This window comes from Coccinella septempunctata, chromosome 5 (genome assembly GCF_907165205.1).
Source record: "Coccinella septempunctata chromosome 5, icCocSept1.1, whole genome shotgun sequence".
NCBI classification, from domain to species: Eukaryota; Metazoa; Arthropoda; class Insecta; order Coleoptera; family Coccinellidae; genus Coccinella; species Coccinella septempunctata.
Genome location: NC_058193.1, coordinates 11,831,889 through 11,853,861, shown reverse-complemented (window position 1 = coordinate 11,853,861; position 21,973 = coordinate 11,831,889). Strand labels below are relative to the sequence as shown.

At 34.4% G+C, this 21,973-nt stretch overlaps 1 protein-coding gene across 1 annotated transcript; it reads left to right on the top strand.

Annotated features, from left to right (window-relative positions):
* Positions 1-5,850: 5,850 nt before the first annotated feature.
* Positions 5,851-18,162, top strand: LOC123314005. The gene is made up of 9 exons (XM_044899117.1): positions 5,851-6,417; positions 6,667-6,827; positions 6,888-7,124; positions 7,240-7,388; positions 7,448-7,847; positions 7,999-8,140; positions 8,252-8,376; positions 8,468-8,799; positions 17,880-18,162. The coding sequence occupies exons 1-9, from the start codon at positions 6,351-6,353 to the stop codon at positions 18,160-18,162; spliced, it is 1,896 nt and encodes a 631-aa protein (XP_044755052.1). The 5' UTR covers positions 5,851-6,350.
* The last annotated feature ends 3,811 nt before the right edge of the window (positions 18,163-21,973 follow it).

Below are 21,973 nucleotides of genomic sequence, written 5' to 3'. Positions count from 1 at the left end.
CTGTTTTGAAGGGTAAGATTCTCATTTCATAGAAAAGAGCACGTAATTCTATAATTGTTCTATTGAAAAGAAGAATAAGTTATGTTTAATCAAAGAGTATCATCAATTGATACTCTCTGCTTTAATGTTTTTTGCGGTATTTGGATTGTGAGTTTTCGGTTGAACTGTGTTCCATCAGATGGAATTGATTTGATAATCAATCTCCTAGAAATTCTCTATGGATTTTCACCCACTTGTAGGTAAAAAGGAACTGTATTTTTACTAGTGGGTTCCTCAACCAATCCATTCAACTCTTCTTTCCTTATTCAAGCGAAACAGTTCCAGAAACTTTTCATCAGGCAATTCAAATGAATTACTGGTGTCACTAATATGTCGAATATTTTCGCTATAAATGAAAAGTTCAAGTGAAGGTTTCCAAAAAGTTACTAAAACGAAGCATGTTTATAATTACTTGCCTACTTCCTAAATTTCTAACGCTTGAAAGAAATGGAAAAACAAGAGATTCACTGCCATTTTCAACTTTGTTATGAAATAGCAAGTACTTAAATGATGTTGCTGATATAGCAAACTGAAATAACAAGATCTTCTAGGAATTGACAGATCATATTGCTCAAAATCAATGATTAAAATACCACTTTTTCAAACTTTGCTGTGATAGCAATATCTTTTCTATAACCATATTACTATTTCCAAACAGAATCGACCTGAATATATCACATTCAATAAAAAATATTGATTTATTGATGATTAAACATGAAATTCTAATATTTTGCTGAGCCACCCTGTGTAGCTATGAGAGCTTCATACTATCAATGCAAAATTGTTCGGTTTGCTGCATGCGAGTATAATGATTTCATATGTGGATTATCGACATAACGTCGAACCTGCAGAATGCAAGACATAGTACTGATTCACACTTGAGTACTAATACTACAACATCAAAAATAAATGCCAAATAGAACAATTTAATGAGAGTCGTAGATAAAACTGACATTCTGTGCAAATGAAATTCAAATATTCTGCTTTTTCCTCGGGTAATACCAGTAAATATAAAAAAAAATCCTCAGTACGTCTAAAAAACTGGCCAGGGACTGTATGTGTCTCTTTCCTTTAATGCTTGAACTTCTGCGCCATCCTTGAGATTGAACGAACCATCTTCTATTTTCCCTCTCGTTATGTTCAGCAGTCGACATTTTTCCAATCCAAACTTCATTTTGATGTCTTCCGAGAATTCTTCCACCATTTTCAGCATCTGTTGCATTTGTTTTTTAGTAGATGCGAAGAGTTTCCAATCGTCCATGTAAAGGAGATGATTCAGTTTCATCATAGTTCTACTGCCGCTCTTGATGGAAAATCCGTAGTTCGTAGAATTAAATCTATGAGACAAGGGATTCAGGGCCCTGCAGAACCACAGAGGACTCAGCGAATCTCCTTGGAAAATTCTGCGTCTTATCGAAATAGATCCTGTTGTAATGGAGCAATCTGCTGCTTTCATTTGAGACTAGTACGCCAGGTTGACATGGCGGTTTTCAGGAACTTGACAATATTGGCATCCACCTTGTGAATCTTCAAGATCGTCAAGAGCCCTTATTATTATTATTATTATCAGACGAATGTGGACAAAGACATAGTAGGCATAAGTTGTCAAATGGCAAATAGAGAGAAAAGAGAAATAGATCCAACGAATGTAAGTAGAGCGTTGAATGGGGAAAAGAGAGAATTCTGGAAGAAAGCTATGGTGGATGAATTTGAAAATCTTATTAACAAGAACACTTGGAGTATCGTGAAGAACCAAGGAAGTAGGAAGATCATCCGAACAAAATGGGTATTCAGGACAAAATATAATGAGAATGAAGAAATTGAAAGGTATCGTGCCAGACTGGTAGCTCAGATGCCAGGCAAAGATTTTGATCAAACCTATTCTCCAGTGGTACAGAAAAAGACGATGAGAACGTTGTTTGCAATAGCAGCAAATAGAGATTGGACAATTCACCATATCGATATTACAGCAGCTTATCTCTTAGCCGACCTGAATGAAGAAGTTTATATGGAGATGCCGAAAGGCAATGAAGTAGTTTTCTATAGCCTGAATTGAAAATTTGTCGATTTACCTTCAAAGGAAGAAATCAAACATGATAAATTAGTTTGCAAGCTGAAAAAGAGTTTATATGGGCTTCATCAGTCAGGACTGATGTGGAACGTGGAATGTGGATTTTTTCATCAGAAACCAAAATTTTGTAAGGTCTATCGCTGATACGTCTGTTCATTATCAACATAAAAATAACAATATAATTATTACTACGTACGTCGATGATATATTATTATTTGGGAATCATTCAACACTATTCGTGTCCTAACTTCTCGAAATATTCAGTAATAGCTAGTGGCCAAGAGGACTGGGGAAATAAAATCCTTTATGTGTTGCCGACGTTTCAACCTTTATTTCTGGTCTTTATCAAGGCTATTCATATGAAGTACCCCTTATATTCTCCCTTATATTCTCCAGATATTTAAATGTTAATGTGGGCATTTGTCATCAAATAAAATTATTAAAGAATCCCTCATTAGAGGGATGAAGAGCTCTAATGAGTCCTCTTGGCCACTAGCTATTACTGAATATTATTTGGGACCAGTGCAGAAGTAGAATGTGTGAAGAAGAAATTCAATGAACGGTTTGCAGTAAAAGATCTTGGTGAAGTCAAGCATGTTTTATTCATGAGAGTATCTAAACGAGGGGATAATATCAGACTGGACCAAACAATGTACGTTTTTGAAATACTGAAGGAAATGAACATGTTAGAATGTAGAAAGGTATCTACTCCTTCACCAATTGGAGAAAAGAATAAATCGTGTGAAAATGACGAAGATATGTTAGATGATTATGAAAAGGCCATGTTTCAAAGAATCATTGGAAGCATCTTATATCTGTCCATCTCAAATAGGCCAGATCTAGCATTCGCAGCGACATTTATGAGTCAATTAAATCACAAATCAAATGTCCAACATTGGAAAGGAATGAAACATATTCTTAGATATTTAAAGGGAACAATGCATTATGGATTAGAGTATTGTAAGACTGGAAAGAAAATTGAAGTTTTTTGTGATGCAGACTGTGTGCGAACGAAGTGGACAGGAAATCATATAGTGGATATGTTTTCATATTAGCAGGAGGAGCTGTGAGCTGGACCAGTCGAAAGCAGCATTAAGTAGCATTAAGCACCGTAGAGTCAGAATTTGTTGCACTAAATGAAGCCAGCCAAAGAGTTTGTGTTTTTGCAGAAGTTGGTTGAGGAAATTTCTCAAACTGAATATTTTGAAGATGTCACATGAATATTGATAATCAAGGAGCAATAAAACTGGCAACTTCGGAGAAATCCAAACATATAGATCTGAGGATGTTCTACGTAAGAGACCTGATAGAAAATAAAATATTTCATCTGAAGTCTACTGAATCTAAGTCAAACGTCGCTGATCTATTGACGAAGACTATACCTTTGATTTTGATGAAAAACCATTTGAAAAATATGGGGATCAACGATCCAGGGGGAGTGTTAGAATGTGGTATTTAGATCGCTATTTATTTGAGTTTGAAGTTGAAGTGACATTCATTGTCAATAAAAATTTATAACTTGAAAAGACGTGGAAGTTATTTTATCTGCATTTTTTATCTCCCCTCTTCCTCAAAAGGTGAACATACGGAATATTACTGGAAAACCAAATTATTTGTTACTCCAAAAAATATCAATTCAATCACAAAACATAATTGCAAAACAATTATCATTTTACATCTCCCCCCCTTCAGGGTCGGGAGTAAGGAGCTAATTTATTGATATGTACATACTCTGACTTATTTCTACGACCTAAATCTACTGTATATATTACATTAGACATAATGTAATATATCTAATTTACCTCTATTTCCTAATTCTTCATACACCTCATCACCGATATTAAGTTCTACACTTTTCCTGTTCTTATCAATCCGCTACTCATTCCTATTATGACTTCTTTTAGAATTTTGATACGCTAATTCTCTATCTAGGTATAGCTAAATCAGATTTAGTACATAGAGGCAATAGAATTATATGTGATTGAACACGCCTCAGTGAATATCTTGGAGAGAAATTTGTTACACTATGAGTAGTCAATGAAATACCTTTAGTTGCCAAAAAACAAGAATCAGCAGAAATTGAGTCGGTATCGTGGCAATATATTTATTATTCAATTCTTACAAATTGCTACAGTTTCGAGGAACGATTGTCCTCTTCTTCAGGCTAAAAAAAAAAACAATGAACATACAGAATTCATCGAGTGCGAAAGGGAGGAGCCAACCAACCTACATATAATGAAATTAAGAAAAATAACGACATCAGCGGTATAACGAGAACAGATAGGGCATGACTCTACTCTAACCTAAAAAACGGTGCAGAAGTCATATGTACTATGACGGCCACAGAAAATCCTATCAACAATAGTCACAGAATAAACTACAACTAAAGATCCTCAACCAGTTGACTCCAACTTTTTCATACGATATTAGAAATTCAGCAGAACTTATAGAAAAACTGAAAGACATATCAGTACCACAAGACTATTGTCTTGTCTCGTTTGATGCGGAAAGTCTGTTTACGAACATAAAACAGCCTCTTGTTGAGCAACTTATCTTGGATAACTGGGATAATATACAGCCTTTTACTCAGTTGGACCTCAATAACTTTTTGGAACTGGTGAAGTCAGTTTCCGTAGTGGCTGTGTGATGTTCTTGGACCAATTCTACGAACAGGTTTCAGGATGCTCAATGGGATCGCCCAGCTCACCCAAATATGCAGATATGGTGATGGATTATGTTCTGTGTGAGGTGGTAAGAATATCTGGTATAGACCTTTTAATCTTGTGCTCGTATGTGGACGATGTTTTTGCCGTGATAATGAAGAGTTCAATCAACCGTGTTCTTGATGTTTTCAATGCTATTGACCCACATTTGAAGTTCACTTGTGAACTCGAGGATGAAGACTCATTCTCCTTACCATTTCTGGACGTACTACTCATAAGAGATCCCAATGATGGTCAAATTAGGACTAACTTATATAAAAAGCCCACAAGTACAAACCGGACTATAAATTTTCATTCTCTACATCCTTTGCACCAAATGTGATAAAAGAGAGAGTTAGGAGGGTTGCAAGATTAAGTGATCCCGTTTTTAGAAGAGACAATTTGAGAGTGTTGACAGCAGATCAGAATCAGTTAAGAATAATTTCCCCAGAAGATTAGTCAACAAATGCATCAATGACAATATAAATCAACCTAATGAAACTAGAGACAACTTTCATTATGTGAAGATACCACTAATTCCTGGTCTATCTAGCAGATTGATGTCAATTTTAAACCTAGATAATTTTAAGTTTGTCACATATTCCAAGAATACTTTGGGAAATATTTGTTTTTCGAAACTTAAGTCTAAGACGCCGAAAGCACTAGAATCAAATTTGGTATATAAAATAAATTGTAACAATTGTGATGGCTGCTACATAGGCACCACAAAACAACACCTAAAGATTGTCCAATCATAAAAGTTCAATAAGGAACCTATCCAACAATAAAACTGCCTTGGTAGAACACCATCTTGCCACAGGTCATAATTTTGATTTTGAGAGAACGTTTGCATTTTAGATAGAGAAAGAGACTATAGAAAGAGGATGATATCTGAGATGGTTTGTATAAAAAAGTTTGATAATTCTGTTAATTTTAGAAGTGACATAGACAATTTAAGTAATACATATTGCCATCCCATCAATAAAATTAAAATTTAGAATGGATAGTTGTTGACGAACATAACAGTGGTGTCTACACTGAGAAAAAATATTTCAATTGAAGTCTGTTATTTAGAGGCTTCGCATTGTGACCATTAAATTGTTTTTTCTGTTCGATTAGATGTTTCATTGAACCTAAAATTTTGAATAGTTCGGTCAAGACATCCATTTTTTTTCCATCAGTTAATTATTGCAAAAAACTTTACGCAGTAGTGCCTAATCATCTGTTTCGTTGTGGTAATTAGAACCTGAAAAATATACTTGGTCATTTACTCAGAACGAATAGGTTCATTCCTACAATACGTATTACTTTTCGTACTATGAAACCAATGGTTACAATAATGAAACGAAAAATTTCCTCCAAATAAACGGTTTCATTAGACCATCCCCCCTGTTCGCACGCAACGGTCCACTTGATACTCCCGCCAGTCCCGCCAGAATAATCTAGATTTTAATCAGATACGCACGCGGTACGCAAAGAGGTTTATCTTTGGTACGTGTAAATATAAAAGCAAGTGTATAGACAAACTGTGAGTGGTAATGAGTGAAAAATTCAAAAGTATTTTGAAATCTTGGGGATTGGAATACCTCATCCAATTATTTGAAGGTAAGTTCACTGTATATCTATTTTAACAGGTGCATGGGTATCATATGGGTATGGTTTTTGGCGGTTTTTGTCCAAAATATTTTCCGGTGTTGTATCAAATCTCACGATAAGGGATATATTTCATTAATTAGCTATATACTTGGTTTTTTATTTGTAGAAGTTCAAGATTCTTTATTTCTTTTATATGATTGGATTTTCTTCTGATTAGTGAGTGGTAATCGAAGTTCTTCAAAAGTGATTTTTTTACAGATGAAGGTATTGATGATACTGCCTTCGATTTGCTCGATGAGCAAACTATGAAGGAACTTATTCCGAAAAAAGGAAGTTTCCTCATTTTTCGTTCAAAATATGAACAATATAAGAACAAAAAAGTTATCGAAGACGCTTTAAAATCAGATATTATAATTGATGTGAGTATATAATGATCTTCAGCATTCTGGAATATTTTCTAAATCCTAATATTTCTTCAGTCATTAGAAACAGCCTCAAACTCAACATCCACTGCTCGTACAGTCACAATATCTGACTTGGGTACTCCGTACTATTCAAGTGATGTATCCAATGACTCCAGATGTTTCATTCCAGAATTAGATGCTATTTTAAATAGTGAGGAGCAATCTAATGAAAACGCCTGTCCTAATTTAACACCTATAATGAGAGAATCGAAAACCAAGCGACCGAGCTCCTCATTATTCATCAATTACATGGTATATATTGTTTAATTACTCTACTTAAACAAACATGATTATTGAAACCTTGGATTTTATAAAGCTGTCAGAAATTTCATATTTCAAAACCATTTTTTCTCTTTTTCCTTTCTAGTCTTTGGAAGATTTATTGCGCAGTTCTACTGAAGGTAGAATATTATTGGCGAAAAAACAGAAACTGACCAATGACTCTAGACAGAAATTAGTGAATTTGATAATAGACGAGTTAATTAACGAATGTCTTCGATCGAAGCAAAGAGTGGAGTTAGTATTAAAAAATAATATTCTCGTGTTCTGTGCTAACGTTTCAATTTTGTTTACAGATTGAAAACCGAGAAGCTGATTGAAATTGCAGAGTCTATACAAGAACTGTTTGTGGGAGAAGATAAAAACACATATTATATACCATACAGTTCCAAAAGGGACAGTCTAAGGAAACAACCAGCCCGAGGAAAATTGTGGTATAGGTACCTCAACATAAAAGCTCAACTGAGGTTGATAAACAAAGAAAAAATATCAACTCCAGAAGTGGAGTCTGAATCATTCACAGTTGAAGAACAACAGTGCTTGGTATTCCTGAAAACGCATTCTGAACCTTACCATGACTTGTTGATAAATTGGGAAGCCACATTTGACATAAGAAAATCCATTTATTCTGAGTGTGAAATTCAAACCCTGTTCAACGATATTAAATGTTCAGATAAGGATTATTTTCTAAATTTGGTGAGCATTTTATTTTATTACCAATAAAATTTTACTTTCATATTTTGATTACAGAAATTCTCTTATTTTCATCTTGAAATTGATTCGATTATTTTATTTTCAATTACATATTACATTCATATTGAGATTAATCAAGTTGTCTTATTTTTAGCTCGAAACTGATTTCAATAGGGATAACCCAGGAAGAGTGGATATCATTTATTCTCAGTGGCCTAAGGTTTTTCCAGCAATTTTAAGGGAGTTAGAAATTAGAAGAATAGCGGTAGCTAAGGAATTCAACTCCCATGAACTAGGTTTGTTTAACTTTTTCCTATACAGATATTGATTTTTTTTTTACCTAAAATTGACTTGTATTTTATCATTCTATTTTATGAAACAATCAACTTGTATTTCAATATTCACAGATCCACAGACACAAGCGTTCAGTCATCTGGCCTATTTGTTTTCCCCATCTAATATTAAGGGAAAAAACTTCCACTGGAGGCCATCCAGAACAGAGGTGCAAGATAGCATTTTTTGTGTTGTGAAGGTACCTATATAAACTTCTTCATACTTGTATATCATTATGCTTGAATATTGGACATGACTGCTACAGTTTTCTTTGCTTTTTTGTTTTTCAGGATGATGAAGAATTAGAGGAGCGGATTAAAAGAAGGAAATTGTTTTTAGATAAGGGTGACCTTCCCTTACAGCCCTTTGCTTATGCTGTTGTTGTGTTGGAGGAGATTACATTCTTCATCCATTGTTATGGCAAAAAATACAAAATTGATGTTCAGAATTGTACTCGTTGCATAGAGCTTCTTTATAAACTATACCAGACATTAAATCTTGAATATCCTCCAGAAGGAAAGAGCGTTTGGAACTTGGTGCAGGAGTTGGTGTTTGATACTCCTTGTAAGGAGAAAAACTCAAGCACATCTAGTGTATTATCTGATATTAAACATCATTTAATGTAAGTGCTAGTTGTGAACATAGATACTGCTTTTTTTTTTTGAATAAGACTGTTTTAATTGATCTCAAAAATCAGGTTATATAATTGAAAGGTGAAAGTTTGACTTAATTTGCTAAATGTTGACTTGTGGTTTCTGCAGAATATCTCTCAGTAGTTTGAAGGTTTTGATGCTCCACTTGAAATTAGAGCATCGATGTCATGATTATAGCCAGATAAGGTGTGGTGAAATTGATTGTTTCAGAATATTCTCTTCTCTCAAATCATTCAGACAACATGTCAATAGTAAACATATAGTAAACCTTGCAGATTCGAATCTGGTTAAAAATGAAACTCAGTGCATTAATGAAAATATCAATCCCCAACAGATTGAACAGAACGAAACTATTCCACCAACTGATGAAAATATCTCTAACAATTCACATAATGAATATCATTTTGATTTGTTCAAGGATTCCATTGATCGTAATGTGCTACTCTTCATTGCTAATCTTTATGCAGACAAATCATTAAACAGAAAACATGTTCAAACTATCATCAGACTTATGAAAGAAATGCTTTTGGAACCTTTATCAATTTTCAAGAATTATTTGGCAAAATTTGATCTGAAACAAGAAATTTCAAGCTTCTTCCATGTGTTGGATAATATTTTTGAAAATTTAGATTCAGAACATCTCAGGTTCAAGACTCTGGAAGCATCAGGATACTTTGTTATTCCAGAGGAAATCATTGTTGGAGAACGTTTAGAAACATTTCATGATCAAATTACTCGTAAAAATAACACAAGTCAGTTCATACCGATCTCTAAAGTTTTAAAAAAATTTTTTCAAATTCCTGACGTTCTTCATGTCGTTACGCAATACTTACAATCTTTACTGAATGATGCTGATATACAAAATATTGTTCAAACCAAATATTGGAGGGAGAAACTAGATTTGCATGAAAAAAATGAATTAGTGCTGCCTTTATTTCTATACTATGATGACTATGAGACTGGAAACCCCTTAGGATCCCATAGTGGTATTCACAAGTTGGGTTGTATTTATTATTCCATACCTTGCATTCCAGTCTTCTTCAAGAGCCATCTCGAAAACATATTTTTGTGTCAGCTCTTCCATACTTCCGATTTGAAGGAATTTGGAACAGACAAAATTTTTTCTAGATTAATATCAGAGTTACAAAAATTGTCGAAAGAAGGGTTTGAAATTCAAATAGGAAACACAAATAAAAGAGTTTTCATTGAACTTGCGTTAATTATTGGAGATAATTTGGCTCTCAATACTTTGTCTGGCTTTGTAGAAAGTTTTCGTGCCAATTATTTCTGTAGGTTTTGTAAGTGTTCACGACAAGAATCGGAAATATTGCTTGAAGAGGATTTTAGCAAAATACGAACTGTAGAAAACTATAACATGGATTTGACAGGGAATGTTTCTCAAACAGGCATCAAGGAATCTTGTATTTTCAATTCCATTTCTTCATTTCATGTGACTAAAAATTTTTGTGTTGATATAGCACATGATATTTTTGAAGGCATAGGACTTTTCGATATTATTGAGATATTATGTATATAAGTTAATCATTACTGATAAAATACTCGATTTTGATGTTATGAATGATCGTATCAAACATTTTTCTTATGGTAAGGATAATTCTAATAAGCCACCACTCATAACTCGCAATAATTTGACATTTAAAAAAATCAGAATGTCACATTCGGAAATGAAAACTTTTATTTTGTATTTTGGAGTAATGTTTGGTGATCTAATTCTTCCTGGTAATGCTTGTTGGGAATTATATTTCCTTTTGAGACAAATATTGGATATTGTTCTTTCTGATTGTACCAAACAAACAGATCCAGTTTTTTTAGCTCAGCTCATAAACATTTTTGTTGTTGTTGAAAACAGCATATATTATATCTATGTTATATTATAGGTTGTTTTTTGGAGGATGGTTTAAGTTTAATCAATTTCACCTTTGCTGTATGTTTGCGAAACTTTCACCTTTCAAATTATATACATTCTCACACCAAATATTATGTTATGTTTAAGACAGCTAGTCATTATTATACCATATGTATTTTTTTTGTTGAAAACAGCATATATTACTATATGTATATTATATTATAGGTTATTTTTTGGAGGATGTTTTAAGTTTTATGAACATTTGATATATATATATATATATATATAAAAATAAATAAATTTTTGATAAATTTATTTTTTTGTTTACTCTATCACAAACACAACGAATTGCATTGGGGTAATACTGGGTTTTATAGTAATAATTAATTGAGTTGTTCAGTGCAAATAAAAAATTTTATTTCGATAATTCAATGAATTATTTGGTGCAAGGGAAAAAAACGCAACAAATTGCATTGGGGTAATACTGGGTTCTATTGTGATAATTGAATGAGTTCTTCGATGCAAATAAGGGATTTTATTGTGTTGACTGAATGAATTGATTGATGCAAGACTAAGAAAAGTTCTCATAATCAAACTGTTTTGATAAATTCAACTAAACTAAATTAATTGTAACAAAGTAATGGAATGATACATATAATTAAAAAAAATTGAATTGATACAACTAAAAAAATTAATTGTCTCAATTATTTCGGATCAATGACAATTATTTAGTTGGTTCTATTAACTTGGCTACTTGAGGCTATATTTATTAAATTTTTTAATTGCCACAATGCTTTTTTTTTCTCAGTGTAATATATGTTTCTCTTTTTTATCCTGTGACTGTTTGTTTGTGATCTCTACGCTGTTGAGTGAGATCACATCCATTGGCTTGTTCACGAAACTGTATTTTGTAATCTTTAGTTGTAGTTTATTCTGTGACTATTGTTGATAGGATTTTCTGTGGCCGTCCATAGCACATATGACTTCTGCACCGTTTTTTTAGGTTAGAGTAGAGTCATGCCCTATCTGTTCTCGTTATACCGCTGATGTCGTTATTTTTCTTAATTTCATTATATGTTGGTAGGTTGCCTCCTCCCTTCGCACTCGATGAAGTCTGTATGTTCATTGTTTTGTTTTTTTTTAGCCTGAAGAAGAGGACAATCGTTCCTCGAAACTGTAGCAATTTGTAAGAATTAAATAATGGCAATATATTGCCACGATACCGACTCAATTTCTGCTGACTATGAGTAGTATCATTATACTCTTCAGAGCATTCTGAAGCAATCGCTGAGCATGAACGACCTGGAAGTTCATTTATCTTACACCGTATTCTGTCCGTATTCTATTAACTAAAGTTTGGTTTGAACGTTCATTCAATCCATCTGATGATGTACAATCCACAGCAGTCAACACCAAAATGATGTTATACTTTTTTAAGAAATTTTTGAAAACTTTAGAATTAACGGCCGGATATCGATCCACCAGCAAAATCCTAATCTGATTATCTTCTGCAATTGGCTGTATTAATTTAATTATATCTCTACTTCGTTGCCCCTTCGAACTATACGTAAAAGCGAAGCTGGTGACGTGATCCACTAATAAATGTAAATACTTTTTCGAGGATCCATAAGCGAAGAAACCACCTATTGTATCTAGAGACATTATTTCGTAAGGTTCCCTAGCTGAACCTAACTGAGATAACAAACCCAAAGTTTGACATTTCCGTGTTTTATTTTTCCTACATATTTCACAACTTCTACAGAGGTCCTTTATTAGACTATCTGAGTTGTAACAATAGTAAAAAGGCCAAAATGAGGCCAATGAAATATGTGTCGGTCCAATATGACCATACTGTAAATGAATTTCTTTAAAATTAATAAGTGCAAACGCTTGTGATATAAATAGTCTTTCTTTATTTCGCAATTTTTTGTATATATGGCCATTCTTCTTCTTGAGTGTGCTATATTTTTTTTCAAACTCATGCTCTTTTGATCTGACTTGATATCTTCAACTGTCACTAAATTAACCGTTTGAAGTATATCATCCGAATTATCAACGGATTCCAACACTGGATTGCGCGATGAAGCATCAGCTGCTTGATTTGCTTCTCCTGGTGAATATTCAATCGTAAAGTTATATTGAGAGAGATAATATATCAAATCGCCCAGCTCCTCATCTGTCCTGGCTTTAACCCTCAAATTTTCTAACGGTTTGTGGTCCGTTATAACCTTGAAAATAATACCTATCAACCAATATTGCCAAAACTTAATCGCCTCCCTTATAGCCAAACACTCCAAATATATGGCCTTCTTCTTAGCTTGTGACGGATTGAACCTTTTCGAAAAGTAAGCTATCGGTTTCAATTCGCCAGAATCTTGTTTCTGCTTGAGAACCGCCCGCATACCAAAGGCACTGGCATCCGTAAAAATATAAGTATCTCTATTTTGATCAAAGATTCCCAGGACCGGACTTTTACACAAATAATCTTCCATAAATTCAAAAGTATATTGATATCGCTCATCCCACTTAAAGCTCACTCCTTTCCTTGACAAATTGTGAAATGATTCCAACTGGCTGGTATGATCACGAATATATTTATATTAAAAATTTATTTTACCCAAAAAATGTCTTATGTTCTTTTTATTCTTGGGTTGTGGGAACTCCCGAATCGATTTTGTTATCGTTGCAAGGTCGAACTGAATTATAGCTTATGCTATGACCTAAATATTTAACAAATGGTTGCACAAAGTGATATTTACTCAAATTTAGTTTGAAGTCTTCCTTTTCTATTGCTCTCAGTAATTTTTCCAAATGATCCAAATGTTCTTTGAAAGTTTTCGGAAAAATAAGTATATCATAAATATAATTTAAGCAACAATCCGTCAATCCATGGCGACGCGATATACTCGATAATATCCGTTGAAATATTGCCGGCGACACTTTCAACCCAGAGGGTAACCTCTTCCATTGAAAATGTCCAGACTGTGTTACGAAAGCGGTCTTATAACGAATCCTTCTCACGAATAGCGATCGTCCAAAATGCCGAACTGATATCTAAAACTGAATAAAACTTACAATTACCTGCTTTTACTATATTATCCCGTATTCTAGGAAATGGTTGGGACTCTGGTATCAAAATTGAATTTAAATCTCGAAAATCAATTACAAAGCGAGTCCGTTCATTATCATTTTTCTTATAAGCTGAAGTAACCGGAGCCGCATAAGGAGAAGAAGATTTTTCTATTAAATCATTAGCCAGCAACTGATTAACCTGCCTATAAATTTTCAGCTTTTTTGAAATAAACTTAGTTTTGGACAACTTAATATGCGCTTCGTAATCTTTAACTAAACCCACATCGAACGTATGTTCAGCGAATGCTTTATCTTGCATTTTAATCATCTCTGAAATCTGTTCTTTCTTATTTTCATTTGAATGTTTAAAATCTTCCTCTATTTTATCTATACATTGACTGAAATTCATCTTAAATTCTAAATCTTTACAATCATTACTTAATGTATTTTTGGGATTTTCTAGAGTTATATATTTTTTTTTGTTAAATGAGAAATTGAATCATTGTATTGTTGATTTGCTACCTGTTCTATCTTATCATTCTCGGGATTTTTCTGTAAAATATTTAATTTGTCATCTTGAATTAGTTTGAAATCCTTAATAACGTCTAACCCTAATAAAAGATCATAAGAAAAATTATCGTTTCTTACTACAAGAGCATCAGTAAGCTTTTCTATATTATGAATTTTAAATTTACAATCTTAATAATTCGATATTCTTATATTTTTCGATCTATATAGTTAATCTTATTGGAAACGAAATAATCATTCAAGAACAATAACGCTTTAATCGCAATCGAAATGAAAAATCACCTTCACAACTACACATGCCACATGCATTCCAAACGTTTTTATCTCTCCTCTTTCTCAAAAGGTGAACATACACAATATTACTGGAAAACTAAATTATTTGTTACTCCAAAAATATCAATTCAATTACAAAATACAATTGTAAAACAATTATCATTTTACAAACATATGGCTGGAGAATGAATGACTCACTACTTCCGAGTTTATTAGTTGCATCAGGTTGATTGAGAGTATTGTTGTATCGTGCAATTTAGGGTGAAAAAAATGTACAAAATTGAGACATTTTTGAGTTTATTGAAAGTGCTTATTTTGACAAAATGCTATTATTGTTACCACTGAAATATAATCAAAATGGATAGCGCCCAGTAATAAATATATGCAAGCCGAGAGACATGGGTTTCTTAGGAGGACAATCTATCTTCATGAATGAATTTTAGCCAATCGCTTCCTCTGCTCCAATATACAATTTCAGTACCTTGAAAACGACTTGGACTGTTCCGTACTACTGTCAAGAATAATTATTTATTACGTTCATAAAAATGAATACAAATAATCGAGTCTTCAATGGGGTATTACTTGCCGAGTAACTTGTTACGCTCCTTTTCCCCTTTCAATTTATTGATGAGTAGTGTATGTGTGAATTATTTTTATCTAGCGTATATTCGCTTAACTCGCACGCAGCCCGAGTTCGAAAAAATCAGTTATTTTTTACCATTTGGTATGTTATTGTTCCCTTTGTACGGATTTTCCTTCTGGGGCAACGATTAAAAGAAATGTCATTCTTATGGTAGCTATAAGGCGAGGATAGATATTATATCATTGGATATTTCCTTCGGGGATTGGAAACTCTCACCTTAAAGGGAAATTTCATAATAAGGCATCGTCATTTTTTTTGCTGAACTCGTTAATCGAGGATTTTTGATATAAATTTCCCGTTACCTTTACGTCAACCCCACTCACCAACAAGGGTAAGACAAATATCATTCTCCAGAAGGAATATTCTAATTATTGTTTTTGTATTATATTTTAGGGTTTTTTCTTTTGTACTCCTAATTCCAAATCCTGCTATTTTATTATTGATTGGCCATAATTAAAGCAGAGGATCATCGTGTTATACACCTCAACGAAAATTGGGTTGGATAAGTTACATCGATCCAAAATTAATTAAGTAATTTTTTTTTTTTACGTAACAAAATTTGGCGCCCAACGTGGGGCCCTCTTTTTCAAATTTTCTTGTTATATTGAGAAATTAGATTTTCACAAAGGTGTATTGAATTTTCATGAAGGAAATTTTTTTCTGTTGCTTAAATAATTGAATGTTGCTCTTTAAACAATATCTGAACATTGTATTTATATGATATCGTGGAGGTGTAAATATTGATTATTTGGATTAATCAAATGTTAGAGTTAGGAATTTGGGATTTCTCTTAAGGTGCTTTTATATTATTACTCGTTTTCTTTCTCTCGATTTATACGTTTTATTTTTTTTTTGCTGATATTGTTCGAACTCATCTGCGATCAGATCTAAGTCCATACACATTTCTTTTTTTTTTGCTCAACTTGTTTTTGTCATATAAATTCACATAGATATACGTTTTATTTATCATGGCTCCACCCAAATTGGAGATAAATCGTCTTTCGGCTACAGTATTTGCTTGCTTTAAGGGGTTAACAGATGTCGAGACGGTCAAATTAATGAGACAGACATTACGAAATCTTTTCAGGTTGGAACGAAAATCCGATGTTTCAGTAAAATATCCAGAATATCCCTATTCCTTCGAAACAGATAAGATAGCTTTAGAGTCAACGGTATCAGATATTGACACTTTGCTGGATTCTTTCAATGGAAATGATGATTCAATTAAGAAAAAAAGATAAATTTTGCTCTCGAAAGACTGAATAATATGAAACTAGCCTCAAATGATGAATCAAAAGTTAAGTCAAGAAAGTTAAACAGTATAACCGTTCACTCTTGATATCAGAACATAGTTTAGGTCTGGGAATCGCTCAAGTTTCACTTTCAAGTAGTAATTCGGAGGTGTCTTCATCCGATACTGAATCAGATGTCGATGCTCTTCCACATAACCTTTCACATTCTTCAAATGTCGTCAGTACAGGGAAAATCAAAAAGATTCCAGTTTCTCAGTGGAATTTGAAGTTCACTGGAGAGAGAGGCTCATATTCTCTTAGTGCTTTTTTGAAACGTGTTGAGGATTTGAGGATAGTGAGAAATGTGACTCATGAAGAATTGTTCAACTCTGCTATAGACTTGTTTTCGGGTAAAGTTTTAGTTTGGTATCGTGCTTCGAGAAGTCGTGTCAAAGGCTGGTCTGCTTTGGTGAAATTATTGCGTGAGGAATTTCAACCAGTTGATTATAATGACAAGTTGTTTGACGAGATCAAAAACCGCACTCAATCTCCTGATGAGACTATAGGAATGTATGTAGCTGTCATGACAAATTTGTTCAATCGCCTGACAGTTCCTCTTTCGGAGCAATTGCGTCTAAAAGTATTATTAAGTAACATAGCACCCTTTTACCAGACCCAGTTGGGTTTAATGGATATAAATTCTATAGATGAATTACTTAAGTATGGTAGAAAACTGAAATCGTGTAAAGCGTCTGTAGAGTCGTTCAAGCCCCCTCCCTCACGTAGGGTTTCTCATTTGTTAGAGCCAGATTTAACAGCGGTAGAAGCGGAATATAGCGAACCGTTTACTTCATTTTCGAATAACCTTTCTAGATCATATGTGGACTCTGTGGAATCACAGCTCAAATGTTATAATTGCGGACAAATAGGTCACAGGGCGAATGTTTGCAAAGCTCCTAAAAGAAAGAGATGTTATCGTTGTAATAAGCCTGACTATACTGTTCTCACATGTCCTTCCTGTTCAAGGGATCGTTCAAAGTTTCGGGGAAACGCCAGGCCGGAGCACTAGATGGTCGACTAGCGGCTTCTGACTCGGATAAGACGTCCCTTATATTAGATTATATACTGGAAAGTGCTGGGAGTGATGAGAGACCATATTTGGAGGTATCGATTTATGATATAAAGTTTTTAGGTTTACTAGATTCTGGAGCATCCTCTACGATAGTAGGCGGCCCGGGTTGGGAAATCTTGAAGAGGCTTATTTTACCTCTGAAGTCATATTTTCCCAAATGGTTTTCGAGGGAACTGAAAGATCTTGTTTTCAGAAAAAAAAATTGCTCACAAAATTTATAAAATATCTAATGCCTGGGATGATTATCTTCAATTTAGTAGCCTCAGGTCACAGTGTGCAATGATGACTAATGAATGTTATAGCAGTTTCATCAGGGAAACCGAAATATCTATTAAAAGAGATCCTAAAAAATTCTGGAATTTTGTGAATGCCAGAAAAAGGGATAATTGTTTACCCAATGTTATGTTGTACGAGGGCGACGAATGTCGTAATGAGAGCGAGATAGTTGATGCTTTCGCAAGATTTTTCCAATCTACTTATAAACAGCATAACGACATCATCTCCTGCGACGCCACTGATGCATTTCGTGATAAGGATAACACGATGTTGAACAGGTGTTGCGCGGTATCGAATCTCTTGACGTAAACAAGGGTCCCGGACCTGATAACATTCCGGTTTTGTTTTTAAAGAAGTAGAAGGAATTCATTGCTCTCCCACTTCAAATATTGTTCAATAAGTCCTTAAATGATGGCGTTTTTCCGGATATTTGGAAGACTGGATTTATCAAGCCTATTTTTAAATCGGGATCCAAGGAGGATGTTTCCAATTATAGACCAATAACGATACTCAGCGAGATCCCTAAGTTATTTGAATCAATAATTCATGAGCAAATAAAATCGAGAATATATGATAGAATTATTCCTGAACAGCATGGTTTTTTCCGGGGTAGAAGCGTTGAGACAAATCTTCTGGTTTTCACTCAGTTTGTTCTTGAGGCTTTGGAGGATCATGGACAGGTCGAAGTTGTTTACACTGATCTAGCGAAGGCGTTCGATAGTGTGTCCCATAAAATTCTTGGTAGAAAGCTTAGGATGTTTGGTCTCCATGATAACTTATGTCGGTGGTTGATGTCTTATCTCTCAGGCAGATACCAAACCGTTAAAGTAGGCGGAACATTATCATTTTCGATACCGGTAACTTCGGGAGTCCCCCAGGGTAGTCTCCTAGGCCCATTGTTATTTTTTATTTTTATCAATGACCTAAGTCTTATCATCCGATTTGTTAAGTTCTTGCTCTTTGCGGATGATTTGAAGCTTTTCTTTTCAGTAAAATAGTTATCCGACGTTGAGAGATTGAGATCGGACTTAAAGGCAGTTGAGGATTGGTGTGCTGCCAATTGTCTGGCCATCAACGTCGATAAATGTAAGTTCATGACAATATCCCGCCTGGAGCGCCCCATCATGGTCGATTATTGTATAGGTGGTAAAAATATAGATAGAGTGTTTGTTTTCAAGGATCTGGGTGTTTCATATGATAGCACATTGTCTTTTAGGGCACATATTCAGGCCATTTCTGCGTCATCTCTCAGGACTTTGGGATTCGTTATTAGAAATGCTAGGGAATTCAACGTCGAGACTCTGCAACATCTTTATATATCTTTAGTTAGACCTATGTTGGAGTTCTCTTCTGTCGTGTGGTCTCCATACTTATCGATCGATGTTTCTTTGCTGGAGAGGGTTCAGAACAGGTTTGTCAGGTGTGCTGCTGTTAGAATGGGTACTTTCTCGGTCTATACTTTCTCAGCTAGTCGAATGCGCGACCGTCTTGGACTGTCCTCTTTGAGAACGAGGAGGTTTCATGCGAATGTGATATTAATTGCTAAGCTCTTTCAAGGTATTTTGTACTCCCCTGACTTGTTATCGCAATTCAGTCTGTATGTTCCTCCTAGACCCATCCGAAGGTTTGATTTGTTTCGACTCGCACAGTCGAGGACTAATTATTGTTTAAATTCTCCGGTTTCGAGGATGATGAGAAACGCTAATGTCGTGGACTCCTTAGGAGTTGATATATTTCATGATTCCATTTCGAGGTTGAGAAGAGATTTGAAGTACCTGATAAGACTGTGATATTTTGGATACATTTGAGTTGTTGCTCTATTGTCTTCTTTCTGTTTTGATGTATATATTTATATGTATGTATACTTGAATTTACTCTACGTCAATTCTCTTTTGTGTTTTGATGGATTGATTTGAATTTTTTTTTCTTAACTGAAAGGTCATGTACCGTTAATAAATAAATAAATAAAATAAATAAATAAATATTCGGGAAATCATTGTACTGTCACTAATGGCACCCAGTGTCATGTGTTAGGTTATGTATCGGTGCCTATTCAGGTTTGTGATCGCACAGTTCTGGTAGATATTTTAGTAGTACCATCGCTTACCCATTTGCTCATTCTTGGAGCTGATTTTTGGCGGAAAATGGGAATTGTTCCTAACTTACGATCTAAAGAATGGAATTTTGCATCAGATATATGCGTAGATAATATATTGACTCAAACCTCTCTCTCTGAGGATGAACGAGTAAGACTCGATGAAATGCTGGAGAAGGTATTCAGTCATACTAGATCGGAAATCGGCTTAACGAATCTGGTTCACCATAGGATTCGTCTAACTGATGAAACGCACATTAAACAAAGATACTACCCCGTATCCCCTCCAGTACAGAAGCAGATCGATTCCGAATTAGATCAAATGCTAAAAGATAATATAGTTGAACCTTCAGACAGCCCTTGATCTTCCCCAATCATTCTTGTAAAGAAATCGGATAACAGCTATAGATTTTGCGTTGATTATAGACGCCTAAATAGAGTCACCGTAAAAGATGCATACCCCTTGCCCAGAATCACTACAATACTCGATAAATTGAGAAATGCAAATTATCTCTCAACAATTGATATAAAAAGCGCTTTCTGGAATATACCGATGGAATCCACTTCAAAAAAATATACAGCCTTTACCGTACCTAATAGGGGACTATTTCATTTTAATCGCCTTCCTTTTGGTCTTTGTAACAGCCCTGCAACGTGGCAGATAATCATTGACAAAATAATAACCGGGGAATTAACTGAATATTGTTTTCCTTATCTCGATGACATTGTTATCTTTACTGAAAGTTTCGAAGAACATCTCAGGATTCTGAATCTGCTTATCTAGGATATTACAGGCGGGTTTGTCGATAAATCACTCCAAATGTGAATTTTGTAAGTTTGAGATAAAATATTTGGGTTATATAGTGAACAGAAACGGTATGCGAGATGACCCTGAGAAGGTTTCAGCTATAGTAAATATTTCCCGACCGATTTCAGTTAAAGAGCTCCGTAGTTTATTGGGAATGCTGAGTTGGTATCGCCGCTTTATACCAAATTTTGCCCATATATCTGCTCCTTTGAATAATCTCCTCAAGAAAAATAGTATATTCAAGTGGACTGAAGAGTGCGAAAGCTCATTTCAGGTCATCAAACATGCCCTTGTAACTGCCCCTATATTAGCTTGTCCGAATTTTGATTAACCGTTCGTCGTTCAATGCGATGCTTCATGTTTTGGTTTGGGTGGCGTTTTAAGTCAAAAATATCCTGACGGCGATAGGGTAATAGCTTACGCCAGCAGATCTTTGTCACTCTTCATAAACTTTTTAGGGTTTTCACTCCCAATCTCTGAAACAAAATCAATTAAAGATGAAATCAACGATTTGCTCCTGCGTAAATTCTTGCACTAATTTGTCAGGAGCAAATTAACTAGAAAAAATTGTTGCCTGACAATGAACTCAAAATAAATAACGTTGAAATTATACATAATTCTTTGTAACGTTTCGGATTTTGCATCTCTTCATAAACTTTTTAGGGTGCACAAATTTGTCAGGAGCAAATTAGTGCAAGAATTTACGCAGGAGCAAATCGTTGATTTCATTTTTAATTGATTTTGTTTCAGAGATTGGGAGTGAAAACCCTAAAAAGTTTATGAAGAGATGCAAAATCCCCCCAGAATAAATTTCAATCGAGATCTTTTTCACGCAATGAAAGAATTTTTACTACCACAGAATTAGAGTGTTTGGCAGTTTGTTTTAGCGTTGATAAATTTAGACCTTATATCGAGGGTTCAAAAGTGACGGTAATTACTGATCATAGTAGTCTTTTGTGGCTTCATAATCTCAAAGATCCGAGAGGTCGTTTAGCAAGGTGGGCTGTTGCCCTTACTCAATATGAGTTTGAAATAGTTCATAGGCCTGGTGAAGAGAATGTTGTTCCGGATTTTTTAAGTAGGGCTGTAGAAAAGGATATCAGTAGTGTACTATTTCGTGGAAATGTAAGACCATTAGTAGATACATTGTCTACGGAAAATGCTGAGACGAAAACTATCGGAAGTAGTACACTCGACAAATGGTACGCTAGTATGAT